We start from the raw sequence: 11954 nt of genomic DNA, 5'->3' as shown, positions 1-11954 counted from the left end.
TTCTGTTATTTTTTTATGGCTATGTTAAGATGAGTACTAGTAGTAATGAAAGCTATCAGAAAAATTGTGTGTATCTTGATGCTTTGGTTTGCTTGAAAACTACACACACGTCGAGTTGGAACTACTTTGTGCGCTTTTCCATTTTGGAATTAAGCATAGTATGTGGATAGATTGTAAAACCACTTTTCCTTGCCCCACCCCGAGGAAAATCCAAACCTAAGGAATGCACTTCAAAACTGTGAGATTCAGAAACACAATGGCATTGTATTTATTTGAATTTAGCCTGTGAGGACAGAAGCTTGCCCTAGAGGAGCTTAAGGACATCAAGGTAAAATGGGTAGTACAGAAAACACAACATGACTAATAAATTGTAGGAATTTCACAAGAGCTCAGAATAGAGGGGTCAATGAAGGCTTATTGGTTGGATTTGAGTAAGGTTTTGGAGAATGATCATGGCTTAGAGCAGTGCTTTTAAAGGGGATTGTGTGGGACCCATTGGCGGAGGTCCCTTTTGTAAGCAAGGAAATATATTGAGTCAAAACACATTTAATTTTTTTTATTTTGTTAATTTTTTTACAATAAGCTCTAGGCCCAGTGTGGGACTTGAACTCACAACCTGAGATCGAAAGTTGCGAGCTCCACAGACTGAGCCAGTAGTTGCCCTCAAAACTACACATTTTAAAAAATGAATTAGTTTAGTGTGAAAATGTCAGTGCATGGCACTTGGGAAGGTTAAGTATTACTTCATGGAGTTTTTTGTTTTGTTTTAGATTTTATTTATTTATTTGTTTGTTTGACAGAGAGAGAGAGTCCAAGCGGGGGGAGCAGTAGAGGGAGAGGGAGAAGCAGACTCTCTGCTGAGTGGGGAGCTGGATGTGGGGCTTAATCCCAGGACTTGGGTATCATGACCTGAGCTGAAGGCAGACGCTTAACCAACTAAGCCACCCAGGCGCCCCACTTTATGGAGTATTAAATTACAGATGGTCCATGACTTAACATTGGTTTGATTTAAGACTTTTCAGCTTTATAATGGTGTGAAATCAATATGCATTCAGTAGAAACCATGCTTTGAGTTTTGACTTGGTATTTTCCTGAACTAGTGATACATGGTATGAAACTCTCTTGTGATAATGGGCAGCCACATCAGCCAGGCCATCACAAGAGTAAACAACCAATACACTTAGAACTATTCTCTACCCATACAATCATTCTGTTTGCCACTTTCAGTACAGTATTCAATTACATGAGATATTTAACATTTAATTATGAAATAGGCTTTGTGTTAGATGATTTTGCCCAGTGGTAGGCTAACATAAGTATTCTGAGCACATTTAAAGCAGATTAGGCTAACCTAATTCAGTAGGTTAGGTGTATTATATGCATTTTCAATTGAGGATGGGTATATGGAAACATAACCCCATCATAAGTCAAGAAAGATCTGTGTGTGTGTGTGTGTGTGTGTGCGCGCGCGCGCGCGCACATCCTTGTGTCATGTTTATAAAATGTATTTCTTATTGTGTGTTTCTCCTTAAAAAGTTAGAAAGCCACTGCTTTAGGAAGAAAGATGAGCTTTCTGGGTAAGAACAATAGCCATAGCAAAGTCTCCAAGCCAAGAATAAATAATTTACACCCTTTTCTTTTTTTAACAGCTTTAGTTTAGGTGCACAAATTACAAAAGCAAATTATGCTACTTATTAATTGAAGTGAGGTGAGTACTGGCTTACTATTGCTATGTAAGAAGTTACTCCAAAATATGGCTTACAACCACCTTTTTATTGTGTTCATGAATTGTGTGTTCAGGAGGGCACAGAGGGGCTGCTTTTCTCTGATAATTCAGCTTGGAAATCTACGAATGCTAGCAGAGATCGTATGTGTAGATTCTTCATGTGGTCTGAACTTCCTCACAGGATGGCAGAGGGTAATTCGACTTCTTAGGTTAGGCCCAGTGCTCCAAAGCCAAGTGTTGCAATGAATAAGGTAGAAACTACATGTTATTTTCTGACCTAGTCTCAAGGAGTAACACGGTATCAGTTCTCACACATTCTTTTGGTTATAAGTGTATTTTAAGGCCTGTTCAGATTATAGAAGAGGGGACATAGATAGATGCCACTTCTCAAAAGATTGCCAAAGAATTTGTGGCCATTTTTTAAAAACCACCATAATGAATTTACTACTGTCACAGACAATGCCAACATTTCAGTGGTTTAAAACCTTAAACTTTTATTTCTCACAGGAAATCCATTGAGGATGTACTAGTCAGATGAAACATTAGATTCGAGGATGCAGATTGTTTGTTTTTTGGATTTGGGGTTCTTTTTTACAGTTTTAGTGGTTCTACTGTCTCCTAAGACTTGGGTCCAACAGCTTATCTGACAAAAAAGAAAGCATGGAAAATCATACAAAAGCTTTCAGAGGTCATCCCTAAAAGTGACAGATATCACTTTGCCCACATTCCAAAGGCTCCCGCTTTAGCTGCAAGCAAGCCTGGGAAATGTAGAGAAACATATACATGTTGGTAAGCACCAACAGTTTGCCCTATTTTAGATTTTTCACCAAAACCCCATGGTCCCCAGTTCCTCCATTCTATTCTCAGTTCTTCTTTCAAAAGGAAAATTCTTTCAAGTCTTTTCAATATCTTTTCTGTTTTTTATGGTATATGTCGAAATATACTTACATTGCAATTTTTAATTGACAATTTCAGATATTATCCATTGACTTTCTCCTATGAAAGTCAGTGATTAAGCTCTTTTACAATACCACCCTCAGGTGTATGAACATTCCTTCTCTCTCTACCCCCACACGTTCTTCTTATCCCCTCATCTCTCAATATAGTGATATGCCAATTTTTGTTTAAATCAACATTTGTAAATATTATTCAACCCTGATATGTTGTGTTTCCATTATCTTTCCTTATCATTCAATTAGAAATTTTTTCCAGTTTTCTCTATTATTTTTTCTGTGAGACATATTTTACTTAGAAATGGCTTATTTAGGGCACCTGTATGTCTCAGTTGGTTAAGCATCTGCCTTCGCTCAGGTCATGATCTCAAAGTCCTGGGATGGGGTCCCACGTTGGGCTCCGGACTCCTTGCTCGGCCGGGAGCCTGCGTCTCCATCTCCCTCTGCCTACCATTCCCCCTGCGTGTGCTCTCTCTCTGTCAAATAAATAAATAAAATCTTAAAAAAAAGAAATGGATTATTTAATATTTAAGATTTTTCTAGATGTCTTTTTGTTGCTGTTTTCTCTTTTATTGCTCTTGTTGTCAGAGAACATACTCTGAATGATTTCAATTATTTGTAACTTTTGAGATTTGTCTTATGGTACAGCGTAGGTTCATCTTGGTAAATGTTCTATGTTCCATTAGTTTAAAAGAGTATGGATTCTGTACTTGTAAGGTATAGTTGTTCTGTAAATGTCAGTTAAGTTAAATTGATTGACTTAAGTATTGTTCAAATCTTTTATCTCCTTACTGATGTGTGTGTGTGTGTATGTGTGTGTGTGTGTGTACATACTTGATTTATCAATTACATCAATTAGGTGTTAAGATCTCTAACTGTAATTGTGGTTTTTGCCTATATTTCCCTTTAGTTTTATAAATTTCTGCTACATGTATTTCAAGGCTCTTTTATTAGATGTAAACACATTTAGCATTGGTAGCTCTTCTTAATGAATTGACCTCTTATCACTATGAAATAACCTTATTTATGCCTGGTAATACTTCTTGTCTTGAAGTCTATCTTATCCAATATTAATGTTGACATAATAGTTTCTTATGATTAATAGGTGCATGGTTCTAGAATTTCCATTTTTTTTTAGAATTTCTATTTCTCTTGAAATAACCTATCTCTTCATGCACCATAATCTAACCTATATTGTAAAATCTTTAACATATTTATAACAGATGCTATAAAGTCCTTGTCTGCAAGGTACAACTGGGTTCTTAGTGAATTGGTTTGTACCAACTGTGCTTTCTCTTGATTACGGGTCCCATTTTACTTCTTGTTTGTATTCTTCTAATTGTTTTATTGTGAATTAGACATTATGTGGAAAAATTGTAGAGGATGACATGTAATTTAGTGTTATTTAGTCTTCAGAAAGCACAAGCCTATTGCTCTCCTTGGCATTCAAAGTGAGATGTTGATCTTTTTATTCCTTCTAGGTTTGAGTTGAAATTTAGGGTTGGCTTCAGCTTTAATTGGATTTTCACCTGTGACTAACCCAACTTCCAACTTCCCTCATCATAGCCAACTCATATCTCATCAATATTGAGCAGGGAGAAGTTGGGACTGAAGTTTTTCTTACATTTTTGCTTCACCTTTGGAGTCAACTCTGTCAGGGCCCCGGAACCCAAGTACCATAAGAATGTGTTGGCCCAAATAAGTTCTCTTGTCTTTCCAGCCCCTCCTCGACTGCTGCTTTTTAGACAAAACTTGGAAGTGAGGCACAGGGGTCTGGGAAGGGCTTGTTTGTCTGACTCATTTGTTTTTGTATTTGGGTGTCTTTCAGACTCCAGTTTGTTCCTCCAGCTCATGCCAACGGCTAAGGTCCAACTGATTTCTCTTCATCTTTGAGAAGTTACTGCACCGTGGCAGGCCAACACTTTCCTCAGTGGATGGTCAGAGCTCACTGCCGGGTAAGGAAGCTGCCAGAGCTTTATGCTCACTTATAAAGAGAATATTTCTTTTTGGATTTCTGGTCATTAAGGCTTCCAGGTAGGGAGGCTTCACAGGCTTGCAGTTGCACAGGGCTTCGTGATTAAGTGGACCCCACACTTAGTTTAATGGTCTCATGTTACCATCTTAAAATTCTTAATTTTTGAACAAGGGACTTGGCAATGGTACAAATGATGTAGCCAGTCCTGCTTACTAGCACCCACTACTCTTCACCAACCTCATAGAAAAGTTAGATGTTTATTTTGTCTGGGTTTCTTTTGTTGTTGCTAGGGGAGCATAGGTGTTTTGAATCCTTCTACATTATACTGAGAGCAGAAGTCCATTTAATTTATGCTTACTGCCTTTTAACATTTACCTTAGAGAACTTTGGGATTTTATATTGAAATTAGCTGGAGCTTTCTCATGTAAGTTGCACTTCCTTAATACATTTTTCTAATTTCCTTTAATTGAAATGTGGGTATTATTTTAATGGATAAAGAAGATACACACACACACACACACACACACACACAACCTGGAATATTACACAGCCATGAAAACGATGAGATATTGCCATTTGCAACAACATGGATGGACCTAGAAGGTGTTAGACTAAGTGAAATAAATCAGACAGAGAAAGACAAAAACCATAGCATTTCACTTATATGTAGAATCTAAAAAGCAAAACAAATGAAAAAACAAACAAAAGCAGAACCAGAACTATAAAAACAGAGAACAAACTGATAGTTGCCAGAGTTAGGGGGTTGTGCAAAATGGGTGAAGAAGAATAGGAGATACAGGCTTCTAGTGGTGTAATAAATAAGCCACAGGCATAAAAAGTCCGGCATAGAGAATATAGACAGTGATATTGTGATAGTGCTGTATGGTGATAGATGGTAGCTACACTTACGGTGAGCAGAGCATAACCTATAGAGTTGTTGAATCACTATGTTGTACACCTGAAACTAATGTGATGTGTGTCAACTGTACTCAAATAAAAAAAATTTTTTTAAATGTGGGTATTATTTTTAGTGCTTTGTACTAGAAATGGTTTGATAACCATTATAAGAAAAAAAGGCAACATTTAGATTGTTTTAATTAGCCTCTTTATAGTCCATGTATTTCTAAATATACTGATAGCTTCCTTCTAGCAAAACTACTACACTCACTCTCTCTGAAGATATTGTATCCTGAACATTTTTTTTTGTCTCTAAGCATTCTGTGCACACCATCTCTTATTTATTACCTTCTCAGTCTAGAGTCCCATGTTTTCCATTAAATTTTTTTGACAGCTCTATGCAGCTTTGCTTTTGAATACTTATTTTTATAATGATTGCCACATATACCTTTTATTTTGTTACTTGTTATTGTCTGTTACATATTTGCTTATATTCATCATATATTTTAACAGTATTAGAGAATGAGATATGCTCTTCAACCTCCAGTGTGTAGATATTTTTACAAAAATATGGTGATTTTGTAATCTTGATAATTTTATATATTGCTGTGAAATATGTATTTTAGTAAATTAAAATATACTACAATCTTTTCAAACATGTCAATATCAGATCATTAGGATATGCTGAATTCCTCTTTTTTTTTTTAAGATTTTATTTATTTGACAGAGAGATAGCGAGAGCAGGAACACAAGCAGGGGGAGTGGGAGAGGGAGAAGCAGGCTTCCTGCGGAGCAGGGAGCCTGAAGTGGGGCTCGATCCCAGGACCCCATTATCATGACCTGAGCCGAAGGTGGATGCTTAAAGACTGAGCCACCCAGGCACCCCTGATTTCCTCTTATTTTTCCTTCTTCTAACTGGTTTTTCACTCTCTAGAATTGGTCTTACTATTCTTCTAAATAACTACACATTTCTCTGACATTTATCTACTCATTTCTTCATTAATTTATACATATTGCAAGTACTTATTATGCACTAACCCTGAGCTGGTCACTGTATGAAATTTTGACAGTTCAGCAGTGATTATACCATAGTTTCTATCCTCATATAGATATGAATCTGCCGTGTGTTACAATAGATAATCTTTTGGGGGAACAAGGAAGGCTTCCTAGAAAAAGTTACTTTTAATTTGATATTTAAAATAAGAGTTAAATAGGCCAAGAAGGGATTGGAGGGAGAGGGTTTGGGATAGGGAACCTTCCAAGCAGAAGAAAGAATGTGTACACAGTCTCTAAGGCAAGGAAGAACAAGATGTGGTCTTGATTAAAATTAATTTGTCTAATGAAAGAATATGTTTTCAACTTATGAGAAAACTACTAATAAAAATGGTATTATTATTTATTACGCTGAAACATTCAAATATTTAAATTATTTTCACCATGTCACTAGTGTGGCCTTTTAAATACGTCATCAGCAAGAGGGGCAAGTTACTATATTTTTGGCTCTGAATTTATTGTAGACACCATCCAAGATAGTCCAAAACATCTCAGAACTCTTGTAGGAATTTGAAATGAGGATATTCAAGAGGATTCATGTGGAGTTTTTTTCTAGGAGCAATATATAAGAGGGAAGCCTTTTATGGAATTTGGTTTAGAGGCTTGGGATTTAAACATTGATCTCTGTACCTTTCTAAAGTACAGGGACTTTACAAAGTGAATATTTTACAATGTCTTATGGCTCTGAAAATTATAACTTAAGTCCAGTATCATTTACTTAAGTAAATTATATGTAAACATCATAAACAGTCTGATTTTATGTTAATTGGAAATATTGATTTTACTTCATTAGAAAATGCAAAAACCTCCAAGGAGCATTGAGGAATTCTTAAAGTTTCAAAATTGGGTGAGTAGAACATCTATTTTATGTGCGAATAAATCTTTTAAAATATCACTTGTGGAGGGGTGCCTGGGTGGCTCATTCGGTTAAGCGTCTGACTCTTGATTTCGGCTCAGGTCATGATCTCAGGGTTGTGAGATCGATTGAGCCCCTGCTTGGGATTGTCCCTCTGCCTCTCTCTTTCTCTCTCTCTCCCTCCCCCTCTCTAAAAAAATAAAAAATAAAAAAATAAAATATCAGTTGTGGATATCTGGAAAAGACTTTAAAGTCTTTTAGGAAAAGATTTTAGGAATAGAAATTCAAAAAACCACATTTCAGTGTGGGAAATACTTATAAATATTTATCTCTTTTCAGTAGGCTCTATGTTGTAGCCTTTCCCTCTTAATATTCTGTTCTCTTTTTGACTTTGAGAAAATTCTAGTTTTATTTTTTATTTTTTTTCTTAAAGATTTTATTTATTTATTTGACAGAGAGAGACACAGCGAGAGAGGGAACACAAGCAGGGGGAGTGGGAGAGGGAGAAGCAGGCTTCCCACTGAGCAGGGAGCCCGATGTGGGACTCGATCCCAGGACCCTGGGATCATGACCTGAGCTGAAGGCAGACGCTTAACGACTGAACCACCCAGGTGCCCCGAGAAAATTCTAGTTTTATATCCTATCAGAAGAATTATACAAACATTTTAAATAATTTTGCTGATGTAAGGTGTTTGTCTAAATACACCTTAAAGACTATCCGATAGGGGCGCCTGGTGGCTCAGTTGTTAAGCGTCTGCCTTCAGCTCAGGTCATGATCCCAGCCAGGGTCTTGGGATCGAGCCCCGCATCGGGCTCCCTGCTCAGTGGGAAGCCTGCTTCTCCCTCTCCCACGCCCCCCTGCTTGTGTTCCCTCTCTTGCTGTCTCTCTGTCAAAAAATAAATAAAAAATCTTAAAAAAAAAGACTATCTGATAATTATGAGTACTTACCTCATTTATCCATGTACCACAGCTTAGACTAACAGGTAGTTTGCAGAGGTGTTCAGTTTCCTTGATTGTTGAATCAGAGTGAAATATTCAAAATGTATTTTCATGTTGAAAGCTCCAGTTTCCATTATTATGAGTAATACTGACTTCTGGGGTTATTGGGCTTGCTACAAGCTTTCCCTTGGGTCTATACACTTGTGAGTCTGAAAGTCAGGTTTCTTTTGCATTGAAGAATGGCAAGAGGAACACCTGGGTGGCTCAGTCGGTTAAGCCTCTGCCTTTGGCTTGGGTCATGATCCCAGGATCCTGGGAAGGAGCCCTGCATGGGGCTCCCTGCTCACTGGGGAGCCTTCTTCTCCCTCTGCCTGCCACTCCCCCTGCTTGTGCTCTGTCTCTCTCTTCCTCTCAAATAAATAAGTAAATAAAATCTTAAAAAAAAAAAAAAGAATGTCAAGAGCTAGGATAAAGATATTAGTGTGGAAAACAGAGAGAAAAGGAGGCTTTTTTTAATGAGGTGTGTACATTGGACTTTAAATAATTTGTACCTATTTATGCTTATATATAAACAGAATTTGCTATAACTAAAATGTTGAGAATAGAATTTCAAAAGTATCTATTTTTAAACACCTATTTTCTGTTCTTTGTTTAAATAATTTTTTTTTTAATTTTTTAGAAAAGCACTGAGTTCCCTTTAGGAGCAAATAGAAAATGAAAATATTCCTAGTTTATAAGAGTTTATTTCAATCACTGTGGCAGAGCCTAATTTTTTAAACTACTCTTAGGACAAGCTTTTTGCGATTATTTTTATTTAAATAATGATGGAAATGTGCTGTAACCTAATCACAATGTTTGAGGTTTTAATACCAAGGGAAAAGGATTATAGTTAAAATCAAGCCAAACTCAGCAAATAATTATGGAGACATTTGGACTATACCATCATACATGTTTAAGAATCTATGATTTCAGATGAAAATTTCTAATTATTTGAATTGGAAAATGCATAATCACTCTGCTTAAGAATAATGCTAATCAAATCAAGATCATAGGTTTATGCCAGCCCTTCACCAAAGACAATAAAATCAAAATCAAAGCATATGTCTAATGGCCTGTAAGCAGCACCATCTTTGTATGCACTTATATTGATAGCCTTCAGTTTTTATCAGATGGCATTTGATAAAACAACATATATCCATTTGCACCATTTTATCATTTATAGGTTTAACTGTAAAATATTTTTTATTGTCTGGATTTCCCAAATACTTGTATTCTGTAATTACTTTTTTTAAGGTATGACTATGTCTATGCATTGCCAAGCTATTGGATATTTGAAAACATCCAGGAATAAAATGACTGGATATCTAATTTTTTGTTTGCTGGACAAAACTTTTGTCTAGAGACATTGGTAAGAAGGTAATAATAACTTCCTTGAATTCATTCAAGAAATATTTTTGAGTACCTATTACATGCCAACCACATGAATAATTAGAATATATCAGTGAATAAAAATAGAAAAAGATCCCCACCTTCATGGAGCTGTCATTTTTTTAGAAATGAGGCATATGATAAACAAATGAGTAAAACAAAACAGAAATTAAAATATATTCTGAACTGCTTATGGCTTCCTGGAAAGCCTAGCTATTTAATTTCCCTCTAAAATATAAAAGCAAAGGTATGTATGTGCATAGTGGTGTAGTGGTTAAGAACAGAGGCTCTGGTGTCAGATTGCCTATGCTCAGATCCCAACTCTGCTACTAGCGAGCAGTAGACCAGTACCTGGAACCTACATGTTAGCTGTTAGTTTCTCACATCTTATAATTTATCTTTTGTCATATCATCTAAAACTGTCCATTTTGGCTGATTCCTACCATTTTTATCTTTCTTTTGTAATTTTAATATTTTATAACTTCTACTCCTATCTTTCCCCTCTTCCTTTTATTATAGTTCTGTGTACTTTTTTTTACCTTCAGTCATTTCACATTTATCTATTTGATCAATTCCCATATTCTCTTCCTGCTTCTTTTCCCTTTACTCCATCACCATTCTGTTTCTATTTTTATTTTTATAAAAATATTTTATATTTTTATATTTTTATAACAGCCTCTTGTTCCTTTTTTGTAATTTAATTTTTAATTTTTATTAAAAATTTTTATTAAAAATTCTAATTTTTAATTTTTATATTTTTATAACAGCCTCTTGTTCCTTTTTTGTAATTTAATTTTTTAATTTAATTTAATTGTAATTTTTGTAATTAATTTTATTTTATTATGTTAGTCACCATACAATACATCATTTGTTTTTGTTGTGATCCACGATTCATTGTTTTCATATAACACCCAGTGCTCCATGCAGTACGTGCCCTCTTTAATACCCATCACCGGGCTAACCCATCCCCCCACCCCCTTCCCTCTAGAACCCTCAGTTTGTTTCTCAGAGTCCACAGTCTCTCATGGTTCGTCTCCCCCTCCGGATTCCCCCCCTTCATTGTTCCCTCCCTTCTCCTAATGTCCTCCATGCTATTCCTTATGTACCACAAATAAGGGAAACCATATGATAATTGACTTTCTCTGCTTGACTTATTTCACTTAGTCATAATCTCCTCCAGTCCCATCCATGTTGATGTAAAAGTTGGGTATTCATCCTTTCTGACGGCTGAGTAATATTCCATTGTATATATGGACCACATCTTCTTTATCCATTCATCTGCTGAAGGGCATCTCGGCTCTTTCCACAGTTTGGCTATTGTGGACATGGCTGCTATGAACATTGGGGTGCATATGGCCCTTCTTTTCACTACATCTGTGTCTTTGGGGTAAATACCCGGAGGTGCAATTGCTGGGTCATAGGGTAGCTCTATTTTTACTTTTTTGAGGCACCTCCACACTGTTTCCCAAAGTGGCTGTACCAACTTGCATTCCCACCAACAGTGTAAGAGGGTTCCCCTTTCTCCACAACCTCTCCAACATTTGTTGTTTCTTGCCTTGTCAATTTTTGCCATTCTAACTTTTGTAAGGTAGTATCTCAATGTGGTTTTGATTTGTATTTCCCTGATGGCTAATGATGATGAACATTTTTTCATGTGTCTGTTAGCCATTTGTATGTCTTCTTTGGAGAAATATCTTTTCATGTCATCTGCCCATTTTTTGACTTGATTATTTGTTTTTTGGCTGTTGAGTTTGAGAAGTTCTTTATAGATCTTGGAAATCAGCGCTTTGTCTGTAGTGTCATTTGCAAACATCTTCTCCCATTCTGGGGGTTGCCTCTTAGTTTTGTTGACTGTTTCCTTTGCTGTGCAGAAGCTTTTTATCTTGATGAAATCTCAAAAGTTCATTTTTGCTTTTGTTTCACTAGCTTTTGGAGATGTTACTTGAAAGAAGTTGTGGCCGATGTCAAAGAGGTTACTGCCTATGTTCTCCTCTAGGATTTTGATGGATTCCCGTCTCACATTGAGGTCTTTCATCCATTTTGAGTTTATCTTTGTGTATGGTGTTAGACAATGGTCGAGTTTCATTCTTCTGTATATAGCTGTCAAATTTTCCCGGCACCATTTA

General features: G+C 36.2%; 1 protein-coding gene across 1 annotated transcript in view; it reads left to right on the top strand.

Annotated features, from left to right (window-relative positions):
- Nucleotides 1-4555: 4555 nt before the first annotated feature.
- FAM227B (family with sequence similarity 227 member B) overlaps nt 4556-11954 on the top strand; it is a 220773-nt gene continuing 213374 nt past the window's right edge. Inside the window, exons 1-2 of the mRNA XM_088024783.1 lie at nt 4556-4634; nt 7398-7451. Coding sequence (XP_087880909.1) covers nt 4614-4634; nt 7398-7451 — 75 coding nt within the window. The 5' untranslated portion in view covers nt 4556-4613. The remainder of the gene's footprint in view (nt 4635-7397; nt 7452-11954) is intronic.

Source organism: Eumetopias jubatus, unplaced genomic scaffold (assembly GCF_037043125.1).
Source record: "Eumetopias jubatus isolate StellerSeaLion01/CBP00866 unplaced genomic scaffold, mEumJub1_p1.0 scaffold_7, whole genome shotgun sequence".
NCBI classification, from domain to species: Eukaryota; Metazoa; Chordata; class Mammalia; order Carnivora; family Otariidae; genus Eumetopias; species Eumetopias jubatus.
The sequence above is the reverse complement of the archived record's forward strand: the minus strand, read 5'-3'. Positions and strand labels throughout refer to the sequence as shown.